The sequence below is a fragment of the Aythya marila genome (genome assembly GCF_965140915.1).
Source record: "Aythya marila genome assembly, chromosome: 27".
In the NCBI taxonomy this organism is placed as follows: domain Eukaryota; kingdom Metazoa; phylum Chordata; class Aves; order Anseriformes; family Anatidae; genus Aythya; species Aythya marila.
In genome coordinates, this window is record NC_139068.1 from 2,483,748 (window position 1) to 2,507,908 (window position 24,161).

Here is a 24,161-nt window from a genome sequence, read left to right on the forward strand (position 1 = left end):
AGGAAAGACCGCGCGCGGGGCTCTGAGGCGGCACTTCCGGTGGCACTTCCGCCAGCCCGCCCCTCGCCCCGCCCGGCGGCCGCTCTATCTCGCCTCTGCACCATCGAGGTGGCGGACTGGAGGACTGGCGGGCTCCCTGAGGGGACTGAACGCAGGCACAGGAGGGCAGCTGCCCTGGGGGCAAATGGTCCTTAATTGGGAATGGCATTTGTGCCTTTCTCTGTGCCAGAGCGCCTGTAGTTTCTGTCTAGCTCGTGCTTGAAATGCTGCTGAAAGTGGCTGCTTCTCCAGGAGCTGCTGGGGAAGGTTTTTGCCTTTTCCTCTTGCTGCTTCCTCAGCTCCAGCTCCACCACTTGCAAGCCCAAAGCCCCTTGGCCTCAGGCCTTGCTAGCAGGCAGCATTAATGTTCAATAGGATGTGAGGGTTTGTGCACACTTCCAGACTTTTCAGGCTCTGTAGCAGTAAGAGGACTCGAGCAGGTTGCTGCTAAATTCTGAAGGGCAAACCAAGGAAGGAAGCTGTTTGATTTCCCCCTGATAGTTTTACAAATATATTTTAATTTTGATAAACGGATCAAATTAAACAGCGTAAACAGAAGTTTTTGAAATGAAAGCGCTTAGATTTTCCTGCCTGAACAAATCCTTGCCTCTTAGAACAGAGAGGAACACGTAGTTCAACCCAAAGAACTGTTTTCTACTTCCAAAGGCTGATAATATTTTTAACTGAAAATATTGAATTGAAAATATAAAATTGAAAACATTTCATTTTAAAGCAAATTATAGAATATAATTAAGAAGTTATTACATCTCACCATTAGATGTAAAGATCACATTAGATGTATAGATCACACAGTATAGAACTAGTCCGGATGCGAGACTCATTCCTGCTGTACCAGGGTGGTTGTTTCAACCAACACGCGAATCGTGTTTGGATTCCCTGTCACCCAGCTCATGGCACAGATTCAAGAGCTGGGGAATCTTCATCCCATACATCCTGGAGCAGGTCCAGCTGTAACTTTTTTCTCCACAGGAGGGCAGAATATTGACGGACCTGTGCAGCAGGGAAGTGACTGTCCCACAGAGACAAAAAAAAATCCCGAATCTGCTTCATTCTAACGTTTCTGAAAGTCATTAAAGCAACATTAGGAATGCCAAATTTGTTATACGCACCTCTACAATCAGCCCAAATTTGGTATAATGTTTATTAAAACAGAACTATCATACAAGGCAAATAAAGCTCCATCCATCCACAAGCCCTTGTTTTCGTTCAGGAGATGTTGTACGCCCCAAGCTGGACAAGATGTCATGTCCCCTGCCTGGGGCTATTTTGGTTGCTGCCTACATCAGCTCTGGGTGTGCAGAAGGGGAACATCCACCCACTTGGTCCCTGTAGCCACCAGCCAGCAAGGTGGCTCTGAAACAAGCACTTGCCTGAAGGAGGAAGAGGCCACTGCCTTCTGCGGCCTGATTCTGCGAGCACAATTGAACCAGGATGTGCTTCGGGATGGGTATTTTCCTCCACTCACCTGGCTACTGGAATATTCCACTCATGATGCTTTCTTCTTTCCCACTCAATGTGCAGACACATCGATGTACTGCTACCAACCTCTTCTTGGGTTTCTCCTCATTTTGCCTCCCTATTCTTCACTAAAAACCCCAAGAAAAACCATCTTTCCCCCATCCTTTTAGATCCTTTGCCTCCCATCATTGCTTTTACAAGTCCCTTATCACCTACTTGAAAATCCAGTCTTGCAGTTCCCAAAAGCCTCTGCCACATTCCATCAGAGGTAAATGCCTTGTCCCACATTTCCAGCATTTGCAAGTGGTTTGCATCTCAGCAGAATTTCCCCCTTTAATTAATTCCACATTAAGTCTCCGTGCTCTTTTCCCTTATTAATTTCTCAGAGCTGTTATGAGCAAAGTCTCCATCAGGGGAGCGTGGAGGTTTTGTCTGGCCCAAGTACAGGAAGGATGGAGGCTGTTCCCAGATGAGTAACTAATTCTTTTGCCCAAAGCTTCGGTTGGCTAGGTCAGGCAAAAAGGGCTCATAGACATTCCCAGGTGGGGATGAACCTGAGCTGGTCCCCAGAGTCGATGATTCAGCAGGCATATAAGAACACAGGTATTTAAAATCCAAGTTGTAAAATAGTTGGCTGCAGGGAAGTTTGTGGGTCTTTTCAAGTCAGATTCTTCCGAATCTCCCTTTTAGAACTGGTGACTCTAGGATGACTAATTCTTTCACTTTTACACAACGGCTGTCTGTTATGCTCTTCAAGGCAATTTTTACATGAATCAGCCATTTCGGAGAACAAGCAAGGAAAATGTGCTTTCACCACCAAATGTGGTTAATGTGGCCAAGGTTGAATCAGTGCCTTTTTTCCCGTCGTCTTCACCAACAGGTTCTCCCAGACTTTTAAGCCTACAGACAGAGATTTCTTGAGAAAATACCTACATCTCTACAGGACCAAATGAGATGCAGCCAGTGGTGCAAAGACACCTGGCTGATATCAATGCAAGACTGCTGTCTAATTTCTGAAAGCTCATGGAAATCACTGATGATCACTGAGAAAGCACAACATTGCACCAGCCTTCAAAAAGTAGTTCCACGCATTAACTTAATTGCCTCCACAGAAGTGAGAACAGTCAGGAAGCTGTAGCCTGCTGCTGTCTAGCCATGGTCCACCTTCGTGTCTTACCTGTCCTTGACCAAGGCCTTGCATGTTGTAGGCATTTGCATTTGCCTGGATCCAGCCATACTTTTCTGCTGGATGTCTTCTAGAAAGCAGCACAGGGTCACTCTGCCCACTGAGTGGTTGGAAAGCTGCCTGGCGGAGAAGGACCTGGGAGTATTGGTGGATAGTCGGCTGAATATGAGCCAGCAGTGTGCTCAGGTGGCCAAGAAGGCCAACAGCATCCTGGCTTGTATAAGAAGCAGTGTGGCCAGCAGGTCTAGTGATTGTCCCCCTGTACTCAGCTCTGGTGAGGCCGCACCTTGAGTACTGTGTTCAGTTTTGGGCCCCTCGCTACAAGAAGGACATCAAGGTGCTCGAGCGGGTCCAGAGAAGGGCGACAAAGCTGGTGAGGGGCCTGGAGAACAAGTCCTACAAGAAGCAGCTGAGGGAGCTGGGCTTTTTCAGCCTGAAGAAAAGGAGGCTCATGGGCAACCTTGTCGCTCTTTATAAGTACATTAAAGGAGGCTGTAGCGGGGTGGGGTTGGTCTATTCTCCCATGTGCCTGGTGACAGGATGAGGGGGAATGGGCTAAAGTTGCGCCGGGGTGTTTTAGGTTGGATATTAGGAAGAACTTCTTTACCGGGAGGGTTGTTAGGCATTGGAATGGGCTGCCCAGGGAGGCGGTGGAGTCACCATCCCTGGAGGTCTTTAAAAGACATTTAGATGTTGAACTTAGCGATATGGTTTAGTGGAGGACTTGCTAGTGTTAGGTCAGAGGTTGGATTCAATTATCTTGAGGTCTCTTCCAACATAGACAATTCTGTGATTCTGTGACTCTGTGAGACAGCAGATCCAGGGAAACTGGTAGAGCTGGGCATCAGGAAGGCAAGAAGGAGATTGCTCATGAAGGAGGCTCAGCCTCATGCCTAAATCCAGGACACTTTAAATTTAAAGTCTGCTGTCTTAGGTTAATTAACAAAAATACACACAGCAACCAGTGTGAAAATACTTCAGCACCATTCCCACAGGCAGCCAGAGGCCTCCCCTTTGAGCTGAGACCTTGTTGCTCTCAGTGCACCAATCTTGTTGGGAAGTGCTGCTTCCCAGTGCTCTCCTGGCTGTCCCTTCTAGACCTAAAACTCTTGAGAGCTCCACTCACTTCTGCAAGGATCTGAGCTGTTTGGATCTGCACTGAGGTCTGCTCTCACGTGCTAATGTGTTTTATCAGCTCAACTTTGTATGTTCTTGCAGGGTGTTTCCCCAAGTGATGGAGCTGCACTGTCTTCCAGGAAACAATTACTCACGAACGTAACCATCACAGGACTCATCATATGCGGTATTTCTGCAACTGAGATCATCACAGTTAGGGATGAAAATACCCCCATGCACCAAGAACGCACCAAGAACAGGAACAGCTAGAACAGGGCTCCGAAAAGAGGATGTGGGGACAGGAGCAGTGATAACATCTCTCTGCCATCTAAAAAGTGACTGTGGCTGTCAGACACAGAAACTTGAGATTCTGATTGTGCCCCTCTCACAGGCATGCAGTGCTATGCTGGCACAGCTTGGGCACTTTGTCACAGTTGCCACCATTGCTCTACTGTGCTCTTCTGAGGGGACAGGAGAGAGCTAGGGAATGGGTCCCCGCAGCTTCTCTTGGTGAGATGCTGAAGGTGGAGAGGATCCTTGGTGTGCAATGGGGCTGTCTGGGGAGTGATCAGAGCCAAATCAGGGTGGCCCTTCCTTGCCCAAGCAAGCTGAGGATTCCCCACTACTCGATCTTTAATAAAAACAGCCTTCCTATGTAAGAATGACTCCACTGTCTTTGTCAGCTTTGTCTATCTCCTACATAGTGTTTGCTACGCAAGCCTCAGTGCACAGGAACGTGCTGCATCAGTCTTAGCCCAGCCAGGCTGACCTCTGGCTGGCTTCTGCTGGACTGTGTTGTTCACCATCTCCTTCACAAAGTTTTTCACTGCTTTGAGGCAGTTAGAGACCCAAAACACTTTCTTTGATGGTGGTTTATTAGGCAAGTTTAAGCACACTTTATACAAAACACTGCTTTGCACATTGTAGAGAAATTTTTACATTGGTCTTTGATTCTTGCCATTTGAACTGAATTTAAAGAAAGCTCTGGTCTTGGTAAGTAAACTGGGGTTGAGAAAATATCACCCTGAAATATTTGGTATCTTGCAAGACTTCCAATAGCAAAATCAGAAACCAGCAGCTTCTGTCCAGAAAATAAAAATAAATAAATAAGCAAACCAAAAAAAAAAAAAAAAAAAAAGCAGAATCCTTCTCTTATGTGACCCCATAAACAAGGGCACCAGCTGCTCCACTTGAACCAAAATCTGCCCTCTGAAGCAGTGCAAGTGCGTGGACATACAGACACACATACAGAAACCAAGAAAACAGCACTCCCGAGAGGGGAAAGGCAGATGACAGTCCCCCTCTGTTAACACCACCGAACAGAGAAGCCAACGTATGTCTCTGGTGCTATGCTTCGTGCACAGGCTTCTTTTGTAGCCTTTTATAGCACAGGCACAGTGCTAAAGCCATCACCCAAGCTGTCCCATACCAGCATCTGTTCCTGAGCCCACCTGCTCCAGGAAAAACTGGACAACAACCCCTGCCTGTTCCTTGGGGCTGCTGCTGAACGATGGCTGTCATCCACCTGGCCAGTCCAATGCCTCCTCTGTCCGAGCATAGGAACCACCTGCAGCTGCCATTTCAGGAGGGTTGCTGCTATTGCAGGAAATAATTTAACCCTTCCAGGGCTGCGGAGGTTGGTTCGTACAATCTGGGCTACTGTACTTAAACTCTGCTGCCATGCAAGGGAATGTCTTAATTTTTGATCCTCTTCTGCAATTGCATATGCCTGAGCTTTGGTCTTCCTTCCAAGTTGCTCATCACTTCCAAGTAAAAAGGCTGAGCTTGGGTAAAAGGATATTGCTTGGAGAAGCAAATCTCCTTTCTTTATGTAGGGTATTGCATAGAGGAGGACTTCAGTTTCCCCTGCAGCTGCTGTACCGGTGTATCACATACTGCTTCTCCCTTCTGCCAGCACACCCTTCAGCAGTGACTTACCTCCCTATTTGCTGCTGCTGCTGAGGATGTAAAGGTTTCTCAGATGGAAGTTGAGAGCTGGCCCTCGTTTCTTGTTTTCCTTTACCTGGGCACGGCAGCCTGCAACAGGAACAGAACAATTGTTACAAGCTGCTGTGCTCTGTGCAGGTGGATATGTGTACATCCCAGGCTGTGTGGTGTCTGTGTGAAGGGATCCCTCATCCCTCTGGCATGGGCTCTCCTGCAGCATTTGTCTGAAATGGTATTACCTGTGGACGGTCACTGCCTGCTCAGAACTGCTCCCATTAAGCAAGTCTCCCACCCAGCCTGAGACCAGCAAGCCCTGGTGGAGTCAAGAAGAGCTCCCCAGCTCAGCCCTGTCTGTCTCCAGTGACACTGCCCCAGAGGATCAGCTGCAGGGAGCCTGCAGAAAGCTGTGCTGTCTGCTCACACCACACACCACCAGGCAGCTAGAAACTCAACTTTTCCCACTTCTCACTTGCACGAATGCATTACTGGCCCACGCTTCATTGCTGCTGCCTGGGGACATCTGAAGAGCCCAGGACATACCTGTGACCACCGGATGGGGAGGAAGCAGCCACCGGTTATGGAGGCAGGAAAGGTAGAGTGAGGAAAAGATGGATAAAAAGCAGGGAAGCAGCACTAAATCCTAGCTGTAGAAGTGAGACGACAAGGAGAAGGGAGGGGAGAGATGCTCTTCTGCCCCAGAGGCTACAGTGACTGTGCAACACTAAAGCAGCAAGAATGATGCAAGGGTTGGGTAAAACGGGAGACTACAAAGAGGAGGTCCTTCCCAAAGTAAGTTTTTACAGGAAAAGACCCAACTGAAAGGTCAAGGATTGCAAGGACAACTCTGCAAGATTGTGTCCAGAGTAGAAGGAAGTAGAGTAATGGGGGTATCCACCTCCCAAGGAGGTGTTGATCCTTCTTGTTCACACACCAACAGGAGAGCACTGTGGAAAGCAAATGTTGCTATTGATTTTACATAAGAAGGCATTTTGACAAGAATGAACAGGAAAGTTGGTCATGAGTTGGTTGGTATGGCCAGGGTGCTGCTAGCTGTCAACATCAAAGGAGAAATGTGCAGGGTGGAGAAAACCTGGAAAGAAAAAAAGAAACTGAATTCAAGAGATCTGTGAAAAGACAGAAAAGGCAAATAGGTAAACAGTCACAGTGCCCCTAAGTGGCCCATGTAATGTAGACCTTTCACATAAGATTTTCTCCATGTGGGAGTCCTGCTTTCTGGTCATTCAGCCAAAGATGTCCTGAGTCTCACTGAGGTGCCTCTCCAGGCACCCAGTTGCTACACTGGAAGACATTCCAGCTCCTTGCCAGCTGCAGGGTGGAGGTTTTCTCCCCTCTGGCCTCAGGACAGTCCTGCAGACCCAACCCTGGCCACTGGGAAACTGGGCGGGGTGGCTGCTGAACCAGAACCGCTGGGTGACATTTCACACAAAATGTATTTGCTTAGTGGGAGGGGTAGAGTAGGTAGGGATTTATACTCTGCAGCACACAAATGCTTTGCAGGCTTGTACAGACCGGAGCCCTTGCCCCTGCAGTCCTGTTCAGACCAGCACGATGTAGGTGTGTGAATGAGGATGCTAACGGAGCCATCCACATGCTGACTTGCGGGCAGGCAGCCAGGCTCCTACAAGTAGCAGTTCGTATGCGATGCCAGCTGTGCACTGCAGGAGGTGACAGTGGGGTTATAGACTTAACTCTTCACTGCTTTTTAAGTTAAATTGTAGGTATTAGCTGTCAATGGCCTCACCTGGTCATAGCCTGACACCAAACCCTGCGTCCCTCAGCATCTGCAGCCAGTTAGCAGTTTGCACTGTTTCTAAGCTCACCTTGGTATCCCATACAAATGCTACAAAAATACAAAACCAGCAACGCTTGCATAACGAAGGTTATCAACTGCTTCTTTATCATCCAACATACATCAGCTTAACCTGTTTTAAACTGGGCAGGCAGAGTCCAGGTCTCACACGTCCGATGGGTGCTTACAGGTAGACCACTCTTGGAGACCACCACTGAAGGGGTGCTAGACGCTGAGCAGGCATCAAGAACACATCCACATGTGCCACAGGGGTTGTGCACATCTGCCCTGGGTTGTAACACTGTGGCTGGGGGGGGCTACGCCTGAGGTTAGTGTCTCAGGTAGTGGTCACGGTGCTGGTAAACTGAAGCAATCTCCCAATGCACTTTCTGGTATGCTGAGGGAGAGCTGGTCTGTTCTCTTGGGAAGAAGAACTGTCAGCTAGCAAATGCATGTCAGTTATTATCTCTTGGCAGATTGGGAAGCTCAATACTTCAAGCTTACAGGTTGTTTCTCTGGATTCCACAGAGTTATAATCTTTTGCACTCGAGGGAGCTCAAGGACTCAATCCGAGCAGGCCCAGCTGTGAAATTGGTTGCACCTGGGCATATCGCCCACTGAGCAATGACATTCGTGCCTCCCATTGCCACTGCATGATATCTTCATCTTTCCAATAGGCAATATGGTCACTCTGTCACTGCACTGTGGTGGTTTCACAGATATTAACTGTGTAAATTTCACAGTCACGTGAATTTTGTTGCAAGCCCATTACAGTGCTTGATATATTATCCTTTGTAAAACACACTGATGTCTTAGGGCAGAGTGCACTTTGGAATTGCTGAATGCATGCATGCATTCTTCCCATCTCCTGTATTAATCATACAATATACACAACAGAGACTGATCCTAAGCACATGCCTCTTTATCTCCACAGATGTTGTCTTCCCCACCTCACATATGTTTACTCTGTAAACTGTACCTTTGACAGAGGCTGTCTCAAAGAATCCCACATGTACACAGCATTTCTCATGTTACTGTGCATGATGGGCTAATTATCTTTCAAAGCGAAACCAAAGATTTCTACTTTTACCTCTATTTGCTAAAAACTGAGTTCCTAACACTGAGGTTTTGGGGCTGATTGTTGAACAGAATAAAATCTTTGCTTATCTCCAGCAAGACCACAACAGAGCCTGAGCCTGCCTGGCTAGACATGAGGTACGTAGCAGGTTATTACAGCTGCTGGGGGAAAATATGTAAGTAGCTCTATGGTGATGGGCACAGAGCCAGCAGCAGTTGGTTTGAGGATTTGAAAATAAGGCGCCAAATGGTTGTTTTGAAAAAAACACTGGGTTTGTTTTCACTAGCATTTGAGATCGGTGCCAGGGTTTTATATAACAGTGCGGGGGTGTGAGCACTACATGCTCCCCTCCCACAGCTTTGCTGGAGTGGCGATGATCTAAGTGATCCTAGGGGCAGGCAGAGCTGGGATTGCTCCTGGCTGATAAAGCAAGCTTTGTGAACCCAGAGGAACTGCGTTTCAGAGCCAGCCCCCACCCTCCTGCACTAGGCACTCCAAGCTACCAAATAGCTAAAATATTAGGAACTTGCTCGTTTTGAGGGAGCCTGAACTCCATGGAATGCTATGGATGTCCTTTATTGACTAGAATAAGACTCAGAATGTGAAAATCAAAACTCAAAATGTCCAAATTTACTGGTATAACATTTCATTAAAGGTGATAAGCACAAACCCTTCCTTGAGTTTAGATTAAATTTGCTATCACCTCCACAAATAGCAGCTAGGTATACACATGAAGACTTGACCTCCCCAGGCTCCAGGGCTGCCTGCAGCCAGACTAGAAGGAAATGGTAGTATTGTTCCTACCTGGCCACCTCATTTGTTTTCAGTGGTATTTTCACAGTACTTTATTGCCAAGAAGTCTGTCTTCCTATTACTTTGGAAGAATTCCTGAGCTATGGGGAGCCAGCAAAGGGAAATCTCAGTACCTAATGGTACACTTCCTTAGCCCGATAAAGGCTCTATTGAAGAAAACCTCTCCACTGCTCTCGTGTTACGGAAGTGGCTTTTTGGCAGGCAGGATGATAAATCACTGCATGGAGAAGTGACGAGGTAGGATTTTTTTAAATTGAGGAGCCCTAAGCCCCTAGCTTCTTCCTTTTTTTGTTGAGATGGGAAAAAATGAGGTGTTCTTTTTTAATAAAATTCTCAGTTCTTTCTGGTCACATGAGACTAGGATCTGGTTTCAGTACTAGAATCTAAAGAAACGCCCAGGCCCTCCTGACGTTGAAAGTCACTTGCCTTTCTGCCACAAAGGAGTGAACAATTTGAAGCACAGACCTGAATTCTCTTCCCCAGGCTTGGTTAATGCATTTCCCAGCATGATACAGGTTGAATTCTGCCTCAGTGAGGAGGTAAATGCTGTAGCAGAAGGATGTTATTGTCCAAGGGTCCTGCCAAACATTATTTGCCTGGAAATTAGAAATAAATACATCTGCTACACATTAGAGGGTGTCTTGTTTTGAAAAAATCCTTGTTCTACATACAGTCTAATAGCTGTTTGCTTTAATCCCACAACTGTGCACTGTATTCCTCTTTGCTCTTCTTTATATGTCTCTTAGCAAACTTTTTCATAAGCAGGCAAGGAAGATCTCCCTGCTGGAAGCAATTTTATTTAGTGGAAGCTGGAATTCAGGAACAGAAATCTGTGGTGTAGTATGAATACTTCTTCCAGTCTTTAAGTCATTGGTAGCAATTTTTAAATTACCGCTGAGCTGGGTTGAATGTGGACTGCTAGGAAAATGTTTTGTGCTATGTGTTCAATCCATGTCCCTTCCTAAAATTAATGAAAGTATCTGAGACTATCAACTAATTAGGCAGTTCAGAGTGAAATAAGGAACATGAGGCAGAGAAGAAGTTGGATGACCAGAGGAAAGGCAGAGACAATCTTGCTATGAAAGACATATGAATAACAAAGGGTGGGATGAGAAAGTAGAGAACGTGACAGCAGCTGCTGAGAAAGTAAAACAGTTGAGGTAAGAAACAGCAATGGAAAGCCCGTGTCCCCAGATTTGTCAAAATGTCAGAATCATTATGGAATCCAAGACAGCATCAGAAAACTCTTTACATCAAAATGTACAGGAAAGTGGCCAATGACAGAGAACATGCTTTGCGTCAAAGGATATGTGAGGTTTTCCTTTGACTTTATTACCCAGTTTAATTATTTTTTCATTTATCTAATGGGAAGAAGCACTCGAGTACTAGGCAGAGCCTGTCACTGCTACCTATGTTCTTTGACATCCCAAGAATTTATTCTTAACCTACCCAAACAGTCAGGTGTTGCAAGTACCTTTGATATAGGGCTCCAAAACAGATCCTAGGCACTTCCAAGTTCCTGACTTTATATCAGAATGAAAGCTGTACATGCACCAGCCTGTGCTCAGCTTTACATGAAAAGTAAACCTGGTAAAGTTGATGAGACAGCAGCCTTCATGTGCTCCAAACAAGTTTGCAATCTGAAAAGCCAGGAACACAGCTCCACTGATTGCCATGGCCCTCTGCCACCCCAGGCGGGTAAGGCTTACACATCCTTAGACTGTCCCTTTGTTGTGGGACAACAAAGTAAATGATTGTGCCCTTATGTAGCAAATCATTTCTACCTTCTGAAAGCAGAGAGGGAGTTTTAGTATTAAATTATTTTGTGTACCACTGAACTCATGGTCCTTAATAGTAAACTAATTGCTAAATATTGAGACAAATTGACTCTGGTTCAACACTAACCTATATCATCACAGTGATACAAAACGACCAGTATTTGAACAGATGCTGATTCCACCAGTAAAGCATGTGTAGTACTCCATGTGAAGCACAGTCATCTACTGACTATTGGCTTTTGCACTTCCCTTCCTCCTTTTTTTCCCCTCTTCCCCATCCCACTCTCAAACTGTTCTCTTTAGCAGAGGTATGAAAAGCAAAAATACACATTCAGCAAACAGGGAGGGAAGACAAGTGCCTAAGACAAAAGTTTGCTAATGTTCTGGCTACTGCTTAAGAAAGGCACCTTCTAAGAAGTGTAGAAAATATTAAATCATAGAATCCTTTAGGTTGGAAAAGACCTTTAAGATCATCAAGTCCAACCATCCACCTAACACTACCAAGTCTACCACTAAACCATGTCCCTAAGTGCCACATCCACGCATCTCTTAAGTGGTATTTCAAGAAACATGTGAAAAAAAATATGTTACTGTGACATGGGATCAGCACTATGAAAATAACTGGTAATATTAGATGGCAAAACAAACAAACTTGAAACATACAAAGTTAGTAAGGCATCATTTAAAAATCTGACAAAAAATAACAGGAGGAGTTTGGGCTAAACTTTTTGAACAAAGGGGACTTATATATGAATTACATTATCAAACAAAATGAGGAAAAAGGTTTAAAGGAATTTCCAAAATATGATAGATGTGCAGGGTGTCACATCAAATAACAAAAGAAATGAGCTAGCCCAAAAATGCTTATTCAGAGGCTTTCAGCATTCCAAAAAGTATTTTTCTTCTGGTTTAATATAACCAAACTTTATTAGTGGTCTTCCACGATTTTCCTGGTGTGGGGAAATGTATGCTGGGAGAGAAAAAGTTCATTCCAAGTGCACAGCTTGAGGCTCACGAGCATTTTTCTTTGCTTCGCCCAGGGGAAGGCAGCTACGTTTGAAATGACACAGACTCACACGGGCAGCTCCTGCAAAGGCTGGGGGCTGGAGCCGATCCAGCAGCAGTTGGTTTACAGTTTGCAAGTGGCGCCGAAATTCAAAAAACGCACTGTACTTCAAATCTAGAGACGCAGATGAAAACAATGAGGAAGGAGGTGGCTTCAGAGCCTCCTGGGCTGTCCTTGGTGTGGCTCCCTGCCCTGAGCGGGCAGATGGTGGGTCAGACCTCCCTGCTGAGCAGAGAGGCCACAGCACTCTGGGATTTGTAGTCTGTCGTTTCTTTGTCATTTCCTGGATCCATTTCAAGACAAAGACAACTGTTTATGAGTTCAGTCAGGAAGCTGTTTCACACTGAGTGTTTGCTGAGTGTTTCACACTCAGTAATCATATTATAATCATGTATAACCTATTATCAGATCTCACTGACACAGAAAATCTGATAACAGTAATGGTAAAATACCAACATTGCATAAATGCCTATAGAAATGACAGGCATAATGATCTAGGTGCTTATTTTCATCTCTCACAAACTCCCTCCAAGTAACCTGCTGACATCCACAGCTTCACAGGCTCAGTGTGGAAATCCCTGAAGGAGACAGAGGTGAAGAAGCAACCAACCCTCTCCTAGGAGAGATGACACCCAAGGCCTGGTGGGATCATCTGCAGCCAGGAGGGCATGCTCTGTTTTCAAGAGAGGAAGGCAAGACAACTCTTTCATATTGGATACATATTTTTTAAATAGATATACTTAGGTGAAAACCTGTTTATATGGGTCAACTGCTAAAGATATGCAGTTATTGCAATAGGGACTAAAAGCTATTCACCGACGACATAGTATTGATGTACTGAGGTTTTTCCAGATTGAGGTGTACTTGATCTTAGGATCCCAGATCCTCTAACATGAGAATCATCTAGCTTATGTGTTAACGATAAACACACTTGTGCTTATTTGTTCAGCCTGCCTCCATGAGTTTGTTTTCATATATTGCATGCAATATTTTCTCACTTTCTTTCTGTTTACATCACACAATTACTATTTTGTTTGTTTGTTTGTTTGTTTTTTGTTTTTCTTTGCTGTTCACATACCACTGATTTTGTATCTAGTTTTCCGTCTTCTCGGCAGAAAATCTTCCTTTTCTAAGCCTGCTCTGGTAGCCAAAAGGCAAAACTGCAGTAAGTGCTTTTCAACCTCAGAAGTTTTGTGACATTAGGAACTAGCTTATAAGAATGGAAATACAATATATAGTAGTTTATGTGCAAGAATGACAGAAATTGGTGTATGTTCAGTAAAAATATGCTTTGGGGAAAATAATACTTCGAGCATTTAGGAAGTGAAAACTTCCAAGTGGCTTTTTACAAATTTGGCTACATTCCCTGTGATGGCAAAAGGATCTCAGGATAACTTCCTTCTTGAACAGCCTGGCTGGAGGCTAGGAAGCCTTATACCTTCTCAGTAAGACTGGGGAAGTTTCTAACACCTACAAAACAGCACTCCTAAAAAGTCCCTCCTGGAAATAGCTAATTGGTATTCATTTTGAAATGCTCTACCCCCATTATAAACAAACAGCAGGTCCCTGGCCTACAGGATTTCAATGCAGACAGGAATTACAGCAAATTCATAAACACTTCAAAACAGGCCGATACAACACTTTTAGATATGTAATGTGAAAATAGATGCTATAAGAAAAATATTACAACTTTCAGTAAAATCATGGAATTATGGAATGGTTTGGGTGGGAAGAGATCTTAAAGATCGTCTAATTCTAACCCCCCTGCCATGGGCAGGGACACCTCCCACTAGACCAGGTTGCTCGAACTCACATTCAGCCTGGCCTTGAACACCTCCAGGGATGGGACATCCACAATTTCTCTGGGAAACCTGTTCCAGTGCCTCACCACTCATCTGAAAATCATCATTTTCTTCCTTATACATGATGTAAATCTACCCGCTTTTAGTTTAAAGCCATTACTCCTTGTCACTACACCCTCTAACAAGGAGTCCCTCCCCAGCTTTCCTGAAGCCCCCTTTAGGTACTGGAAAGCTGTTGTAAGTTCTCCCCAAAGCCTTGTCTTCTCCAGGCTGAACAATCCTCAGCCTGTCCTCATGGGAGAGGTGCTCCAGCCCCTTGATCATCTTGGAGGCCATCTCTGGACTTGTTCTAAGATGTCCCTCTGTTCTTCTTGTGCTGGGGGCCCCAGAGCTGAATGCAGTAAAATTGTGAGAATTATGAACACAGCATCACTTCAAATCAATGCTTCCCTTGGAGGATATGGAAGGCTGCTGACTGTACAGGTCTATTTGTACATTTTTGGTGGGCATGGGGCTTTGTTAACACAGCACAGAGGCAGATCATAGCAAGGAGCAGCTGCTCTGCATCCCTGGCAGCTCGCAGCACCTCAGCAGGATCACTGCAGGACCCCAGGAGCTGGGGGTGAGGTGGGGAGCAGGAGCACTGCTTGTACTTGCTCTGCACAACACACTAGGATCTGCTGCTGAGATCCAAGCACCAATAAACACTTGAGGAGCAGCCCTGACCCATAGCTCCGATCCCTCACGTTTGCAGTAAAAACACCACTTTCAGGACTGCTCGCTTTAACGTTGTGCTTTATTCATAGCCACGACAGCCCAACCCAGCCTTTAAAGCACGTTACAAACTCCCAATTCCAGGCGAGGGGCACACGCAGCCCCACCAGCCGCCCACAGCCCACAAAATGGAGGGCGTAAGGAGAACTGCGCCTCCCGGCGCGCCCTGCGGCGCAGCGCGGCCATCTTGGCGCCGAGACTTCATTTCCCAGGCGGCGCGGCGGTGGGGGAGGCGATGTCCGCCATCTTACCGCTCCCTCCTCCCCCGGTGCGGCTGGATTGAATGAGCCCGCTGCCCGCCTGCCCGCCAAGCGAGCGCCATGTCAGGCACCCCGAGCCGCGGCACCCCCGGCGGGACCCCGCTGTCGCCGACTCGCATCTCCCGCCTGCAGGAGAAGGAGGAGCTGCGGCAGCTCAATGACCGCCTGGCCGTCTACATCGACCGTGTGCGGGCGCTGGAGCTGGAGAATGACCGCTTGCTGGTGAAGATCTCCGAGAAGGAGGAGGTCACTACTCGGGAGGTACGGCCCAGGGCGGCCTGCGGGCCCCCTCCCGGGGCTCCTGAGGCGGGAGGGGTAACGACGGCGGCTCGCTGGAGGCGTTTTCCCCGCTCCCTCCGAAAAAAAGGGGGGAGTCCGCGGCCCTGGGGCTCGCCCGACCTCTTCCCCCGCGGCTCCTCCGCGTTCCCGCCCGGCGCGGGCCGCGCTGTGGAGGCTCCGCGGGCCGGGTTTGTAGAAATCCCAGCCTGTTTTTGTGCCCACCCTGATTTTATGTGGCCCCTCAGGGAGCCGTAGGGGCCGCGATGCCGGGCTGAGGGGCTGCTGGCGGCGCGCGGAGCTGGGCTCAGGCCGGGCTCGGCAGCGAGGGGAAACTCGTGAGGCGGGAAGGAGCCTGAGGCGGGCGCCCGGGCTGGAGCCGCCCGCCGCCCTTCTCCTTTTGGCCGGGTAGGGCTTGCCGCCCAAAATGCGGCTCTCGGAGGCATCGAAACGTTCGGGCAGGTCTCATCTGCTGCATGCTGGTTCTCCGCTGTAGTTTGTAGCCCGTTCCCCTGTCACAGGTAAAACAAGGCTGAGCGCTTGGACCCCCGCGTCGTGTGAGTTGTAGCAAACAGACTGTCAAGTTTTGTGTTTTTTTTTTTTGTTTTTTTTTTTCTCTGCCCTGTGGCTGTTACGATGAGGTGAAGAATTTGAAAGGGTTGATGCCAACTTTGGTTATAACTAGAGAAAATCTCTCTTAGTCCCTTCAAATGCCATGGATCAAATCCGTTAGTGTGGAAGGGGATCTGGTCCCTTCCCTGTGATCCGGGAGGCAGACTGGCTGGTCCTTTTTCTCTAAGCCATGTTTTGCTTTTCCCTCCTCTCTTCCTTTCCCCCAGGACTCCCCTTCCCCTATGGAGGAAGGGTGTAGTCAGGGGTGCAGCTGGGGGCAGTCCCACCCATCCTGTACCAGCTCAAGCCCTCCTCCATCTCTTGGAGGCGGTCTACGAGGTAAGGTGTCCCACTTCACAAATTAAACTTAATTAAGTTAAATTTTCATGGAAAGCTGGCAGATAGCAGCATTGAAACTTGTGTGATGTGAAGGATTGCTGTGGCACTAATGTAGGGTTTTTTTTTTTTTTTTTAAGGGATCTGTTTTGGTGATGGTAGGGGGAGAAGGGTTTCCATTCATGTAATTCAGTTTAAGTAGGCCAGATGTGGCTATGGCTTGTTTGGGGAGTGGTCAGCCTACCTGCAGTCAGTGTACACCAAAGTACCTTGAAATGCATGTGTATCACTTAATGTTGTAATATAACTTCAGTGTTTTCGAGATAACTAGGTATTGTGAAACATAAAAAATTGCCTGTGTTACTTGTTCTGTGTGAAATCATGCTATAAACAGAATAACCATGTCTGGTTCAGGGAACTTCTGAGTTGTAGATTGCTGGAGGCTGGAGATAAAAACAGGGATTGCATGCTTCAAATATAGGAGGCAGAATATAATTCCATTAACAAGAACATATGGAATGAGAGGAAGAACAGGGCAAGCACAACACACAAAAATAATCTTACATCTAGTATAAATTAAACCACCTTCTAATAACTGTTTTGTGTTACCAATTCTGGAAAAATACTCAGATGCAGTAATTAGGGAAAGTAAGCCTGAAGATTCTGAAGATTTTGATATAAATACTTTGCTTACGTTACCCTGGAGCTTTCCTTTCTTTACTTTTATTCCAGACTTTTTTTTTTTTTTAATCTTAATTCTTGGGCATATTCTAGGATTCCTCAAGCCCTTCTGTGCTAAGAGCCAATGCCTGTAAGATATTTCACTTGCTTCCTGGACTATCTGTTAAATGCTTCCCCTTTCCTTTTAGGACAGCTTATTTTTTTCTATACATGTGTCTGGAATGAGAGACTTGGCAGTCTTATCAGTGTTTTGATTCAGGATTGTGGACAGTGATTCAAGGTTGTGCGAGCCTTAAAACTTCAAGTGGCTGTCAGTTTTCGGGTTTCCTGGGGTGGCAGAATCCTGTCCTTTCAGAACCAAACTGGTCAACTGGATTTTGTGCTGATAGCTCAATTTTCTTGTAACACCATTAGAAGTTGTGTTCCTAAAATAATCAGACTTAGCATGAAATTAGATACTAATTTAAAAAAAAAAAAAAAAGACCACCAGCAAAACAAACAAACAAAAAAAACTACTATTCAGAAGCACTATTAAGTGTAGTCTAGTTATACTGGCACACTGTTTGGGTACATCATTATATCTTTATATTAGTCCTGCATGTTTAAAATATACTATTTTCTTCTTTCAGGGTGTTCATGGTGAAAATTCCCCTTGGTTAACCTCAGCTGTGTGCAAGTTTTGTCTCCTTTGATTATTTTTTTTAGCTGTCTAAATATTTGAATATCTCTGGCTTATCTGTGGTTATCTGCATTTTCCCTCCTGATATTCTTCTTGTTACATTTACCACATTTAATAACTATCTTGACCTTTTACAGATTTTTTTTCTGCACTTCAAGACTTTAATTTCAGTATGCATTAGGTCTGCTACTTTTTCTTCTTTCTAATAACTACATTGTTTAAAAGGGGTTATCTGACTTCTTTAAGCCTATGATGTATGACCTGCTGGTCGTGATAGTGTAATGTTGAGTAAGTCTGAGTAGAGTGCTTGTTCCCTTCCCACAAAAAGAAGGATGGTATTCTGGTATGGTTCAGCGCTTTATAGAAACTGAGACACTTCCATATCCTGATTATCCACTTAAATATTCAATATGAATCAAAGATGATTTTTTTTTCTTAATACCAGGGAGCAGGCCTGGTTAATTTTTTGTTAGCTTTTGTTCCAGAGTATTTTTTATTTTATTTTTTTTTACCACTTATACATAGTTGGTAGGAGACAGTTTGCTGCTGCACATGTTGAACTATTTGGGATAGTTTAACCTAATACTGGCTGAAGATTTTCAGAAGAACCTCAGTATCCAAATGATGTGTGGCATGGGGTTGCAAGCAGGAGTGACTGCTCACCCTCTGGGCTCTGCATTAACACCTGAAACTTCTGCCTTGAGAGCAGGTGACATGTCTATGATCAAAGGCAAATGGGAGGTTTAAGGCTGTTCTGAAAAGCAGTAGGAAAAGTCATGGGATCGGTAGAGGGGTGATTGTCCATTGCTTGTTTGACCATCCAGCCTGTTCCTCACCCACTGAGTTGTCCCTCTGTCAGATCCATGTCTCTCCAATTTAGAGACAAGAATTTTATGGGGGACAGTCTCAAATGCTTTGTACAAGCCCATGTAGATGTCAGTTGCACTTCCCCCATCCACCAAAGCTGCAACCCCCTTGTAGAAGGCCACCAGATCTGTCAGGCATGATCTGCCCTTAGTGAGGCCATGCTGGCTGTCACCAATCACCTCCTTATTTTCCATGCCCCTTAGCAGAGTTTCCAGGAGGATCTGCCCCATGGTCTTGCCAGGCACAGAGGTGAGGCTGACTGGCCTGTAGTTCCCAGGTCTTCCTTTTTTTTCCTTTTTAAAATGGGGGTTTTATTTCCCCTCTTGCAGTCAGTGGGAGCTTCACTGGACTGCCACAACTTCTCAGCTATGGTGGTTAGTGGCTTGGCAACTTCATCTGCCACTTCCCTCAGGACCCTTGGAGGCATCTCCTCAGGTCCTATGGATTTGTCCACCTTTAGGTTCCTCAGATGGCTGCAAGCTTGATCGTCTCCTACCGTGAGTGGTTCCTCAGTCTCCCAGCCTCTGCATTTACCTTCTGGCGTTTGGGCTTTGTGGCTAGAACTACCAATACCCTCCCTCCCACTGCAGTGCTTATGATTGCCTAACTCCAGAAAAGGCATTTTTAAGGCCTGGCAGGGGTTAGTACACTGTTCTGAGCACATCCTGCTGTTCTCACCCTCAGGAAGAGGGGTGGGATGAGTAGGGGGCATGAAGATCCCTGGAAGACTTCAGCACTGGCAGCAATCACACTTGTGGCAGAGGCAGTGTCTCCAGGCTTCCCTGCTCACTTGTGTTTTCTCACCTCTGTGGGTGTCACTGAAGGTGGCTGTAGCCTTGTATGTCACAGCCACCAAAAGTTTCACGGCGGTCTCACCTGGTTTATCACTTACCTGTCAGTGCTGCAGCTGCTGTGCAAACAGCTACTGTCAGGGCTGTGATACGTGGCTTTGATGCTACCTCATTGCCACCTCTGAGAAATACGTGTTCAGATGCTTCTGTGAGTGCTGGGTCGTTTGAGTCATAGCCTCAAGGCATAAGGATAAAGGGTCTTCTGCCACTGCGGACATCATCTGTAGGGTGGTGATTGTATGCAGCTCACTTTCCTGCAGTAGTTTCACACCTGCTGAACTGCTGTGCCTGGATGAAGAAGAAGGGAGAATGCTTGCATAAGCTGTCTTACTGAAGTCTTTGGGCAAAGGCAACCCTGTTCCTCCAAGACCTGTGACCTCATGTGCAGAGTTTCACTCAGATGGTGCCATGGCACCAAGCATCTCTCTGTGAAGAAGCTGGTTCTCAACCCTATAGATTTCCTTGAACGGGTGCGATACTACTGACAAAATGGGAATGATCTACCTTTGTCAGTGATGTTGATGCTGATGAGTGCCTGGTCCTAGGCAGACATTTCAATAGCCTGGATGTGTGGGATCACATCAGAAAAAAGAGTACCCATGCCCTAACAGGTGTTCTTGGTGAGTCTGATAGTCCTTCAGCAGCCTGTAGCAGGTGAATAGGAGCATGTGGAGCCACACCTGGTGGGAATGCACGTACCTCTGGCACATTGATGCACATTAATCTGATTAATGCTTCCTCACCCAGTTTGTCCAGGCTTGCTTGGGGGACCGGGCATGCTTCTTAGCCTGTGGGTTTGTTGCCTTGGTGTGCCTCCTGTGTCTTCACTGAGTGATGTCTTGAGGATTTTCAAGTGATTGATGTAGGACCACTTGTGTTCATTTGTTTGCCCTTCAGCTGCTGCACAGGCTTTCTTGAGTGCTCTCAGCACAGTTGGGTTACAGTAGGTAGGAAGGTTGAAGTAGACTTAAGAACATCCAGCAGTTCTGCCTTTCAAAGTGTTCTGTGCACATATTGCTGCTTTCTTGTGCTTCACGTGCTCATTTCCTTTCTCCCCCGTCTTCAGACGGTGCCTACATTTTCAAAATGGACCTGACCTGCCTTCTGGGGAGGTTTGCTGCTGACCAGGGCATTCAGGTAGTTGCGGAGGAGCTCCTGAGACTCGTTTGGCCATCTGATTGTTAACCCCTGCTGCTCATCCAGGTGATGCTGGCAGGGGTGACCTGGAGAGCATCGAGTTTGACTCCACGTCTCTGTGGGCAACTGTTCGTGTGATGGAGGCTCGGATGGTTTGCTGAGCAGGTGGAGCTCGAGGGTGACAGGACAGATCCTGCAGAGCAGCAGTCGACTGCAGCACTGCTGTTGACAACAGGATTTTGGTTTCTAGAACCATGGAGCCGTCTTTCAGGATCGACAACTGCTTAGAAGAGAGGTTCTACCTAAGCAGGGCAAAGGTATCTCTGCCAACAGACTGGTCAGCCTGATAAGAACTTCAAACTAGGAATAATGAGGAGGAGAGAGGTTCCTCTAAGATCTGGTGAGGAAGTGGTAGGTAGGCAAATGGCCTGGGGTTATGTGAACAGAGGAGACAGTAATTAACAGAACAAGGATGAAATGGAATCGTCCACAACATAGGCACATAAAGAAGGAAGCGCCTGTGGGACAGCCTTGTGGGGAAAGCTCTCGGGCTCTCCTTGGGGGATCATCATGGTGCTTCTTTGAAACATCTGGATACTAATGTGTGCAATGTGGGGAACAACCAGGAGGAACAGGGCATTGGGGTCACTACAAGCTCACTGGAGTCATGGAGGTGAAGTGGGATAGTTCACATGATGAGTGCTGCAACAGATGGATACAAGAAGCCAAAAAAAAGGATTCCAAAGAGAAAAGGGGTCCAAGAGAGCTGGGTTGAAATGCAAGGATCTCTGCCTCTAAGCTATGATCCATCCTGATAATTTCACTGATACTTTAAAAAATGACCAAAAAAAGGGAAGATACTGGAAATTTTCTCTTGCACCCAGTATTCTTTAGGAGTGTTCAAGGACAAGTAGGCTCTATCTGGTGGCCCTCTGCAGGGAATTGCGATTAGGCAATTCCTTTCTCTTTTTTTTTTTTTTTTTTTAATTTTTCTGGTCTTTCTTAATGAGTAGCCAGCATGGGCTAGAAATGTCATCAAGCACAAGTTAAGAAATGGGTCCATGTGATCCTACTGAGGTTCAACAAGTCCAAGTGCAAGGTGCTGCAGCTGCGTTGGGGCAATGCCAGATACGAGCACAGAGTGGGAGAAGAGCTCATTGAGAGCAGCCCTGCAGAGAAGAACTTGGGGGTTCTGGTGGGCAAAGAGCTCAATATGAGCCAGCTGTGCATGCTTGCTGCCCAGAAGGCCAATTGCATCCTGGGCTGCATTAGCAGAGGAATGGCCAGCATGGGAGGAAGGGGATTGTCATAGAATCACTAAGGTCGGAAAAGGCTTCCAAGATCATCTGGTCCAACTGTTCCCCAACCACTAATACCACCCACTAAACCATGTCCCTAAGTACTATATTCATCCTTTCCTTAAACATCCCCAGATGGTGACTCCACCACCTCCCTGGGCAACCTGTCCCAATGCCTGACTGCTCTTTCTGAGAAGAAATGTCTCCTCATTTCTAACCTAAACCTCCCCTGGCACAACTTGAGGCCATTCCCTCTAGTCCTGTCACTAGTTGAACAAGATGGAGAGCAACTGCTTGCTCAGTCAGATAATGACAAGACAAGGGGGAATGGTTTTAAACTAAAAGAAGATTTAGGTTAGAGGTTAGGAGGAAATTATTTACTCAGAGTGTGGTGAGGCACTGGAACAGGTTGCCCAGAGAGACTGTGGATGCCCCATCCCTGGAGGTGTTCAAGGCCGGGTTAGATGAAGCCCATTTCTCAGTTACTTCTGTCTGCTGATTAGCTTAAAATGCTACTGAAAGTGGCTGTCGTGATAACATTTCAGACTGTGAATTGGAGCTATGTGTTTCCTTCTCATCTTTGTTACTGGAACAGGAGCAGAGTAGAGCTTGACATGCTACAGCAGGGAAAAAAAAAAAAAAAAAACATACTAAGTTACTACAACAGCAATGTGAGTCAGTCCTTTTTAATTAAGTAGCATGGTTTCTGGTTCTCTTTTTACCAGTAGGTTCTGAAATGGCTTGCATCATACCATTTTTAGTTCACTCTTGCTATCTTCTTTCAAGACAAGGATTGCATTTTGTTTATTCACAGTTCATAATATTGTTCTGGTGGTGGTGGTGTTTGGAGTGCCCTGAATATGAAGCGTAAATCATTCACTGCCTGTTGCTGCTCTGATCCTTATGTTACCTTTTTGTGGCAGTGTTTGCAAAAATCTGGGGAAAGAGGCTTTCTTTGTACATGCAATTCTGGTGAATGCCTTGGAGGACTGGGAAGTGATTTGTGCTTGTGTCCTTCACTGGGATTTCACGTTATCTCTCTGAACCTACAGCAACACAGACCCAAGCTCCCACAGAACATCCTAGCACAAGTATTTTAGTAAATGTAAAGTTGTAGGGGTGATGGTGTGGAGGTGGCCAGCATTAGGGAGGGAGCGTTGTGGATGTAGTACTTGATGGTACAGAATCAGTGCTTGGCCCTTGGACAGTTGGATTTTGTACTGGTATTTGCAAATGCTGTATTTTCACTGACGGGTTGTCTGTAGTGGAAGGCTTTACAGCCTTAAAATCTCTGTTTTCTTCTGGGCATAATGGAGTGCTGTATGAAGGATCTTAGCATAGTCAAGATACACATCTTTGTAGAACTTCCTGAATCTTGTAACTGGTAATGCAGAGTTGTATTGCCCTGTGTCACAGGCAATTCCTGTCTATCAGCTATGGAAAAAAAAAAAATAACAAAACAAGTTGAATAAGGCTTGAAAAAATGAATTCTTTAGAGAAAGATGTAAGATTGCATGGATAGCCAACCAAGTTGTTTCTGGTATGCAGTGTGCTTGCAAGCTAAGGCTTTTCAGCCCTCAGACTGTTGTATCATAGTTAATTTCAGAAGGGTTGTGAAATGTACTCTATCAAGAACTGAATTATATCCTGACTGCCTTTAATCAGTCTTTTTGAAGACCAGTTGGTTGAGTCTGTCATTGGTGCCACTCTGTTGAAATAGGCACTCCTAGGAGCAACACAGTTGTCTTTCTTGTCTCTACATTTTATGCTTTATGAAATTTCTCTTCCTAAAGTTGGTATGTTCGGCTTTTGGCTCGTCCCACTCCCTTACTGCTCTGTCTGAATTTACATCAATAATAGCTGTTGTGGCACCCTTTGATAGAAGCAATACCAACAATCTTATCTTGAAATTCTTGCTATCTGATACACCTTTCAAATGATCTCATGTTCTAAAATAAATAAATAAATAAAAAATACAGGTGTTGAAGACTTTGATGTGCATTGTTGCAGTCTGAATGGCTGATAATAGATTTTTTTTATTTTTTTTTTTCTGAGTCTGGACAGGGAGAGGTCTATAGATCCTTATCCTCTGAGGTAGAGTACAGGAGTGGGAGTTTCTCTGAACAGTTCGTATTTTTGTAGTTCATCTCATTTCAATTTCTTTTTTGCTTCATAGTACAAGAACAGTGGAGCTAAATTGGACCTCAGTCTGTATTCCAGAAAATATTTGTCATAGTTTGTTTTTAAATGATATTACTGCTTCAAAAAAATCACCC

The 24,161-nt window shown here is 45.8% G+C and overlaps 1 protein-coding gene across 1 annotated transcript in view; it reads left to right on the top strand.

Moving 5' to 3' along the window:
- The first annotated feature begins 15,037 nt into the window (after window positions 1-15,037).
- Window positions 15,038-24,161, top strand: part of LMNB2 (lamin B2) — a 29,271-nt gene continuing 20,147 nt past the window's right edge. The window contains exon 1 of the mRNA XM_082780076.1: window positions 15,038-15,409. Coding sequence (XP_082636202.1) covers window positions 15,209-15,409 — 201 coding nt within the window. The 5' untranslated portion in view covers window positions 15,038-15,208. The remainder of the gene's footprint in view (window positions 15,410-24,161) is intronic.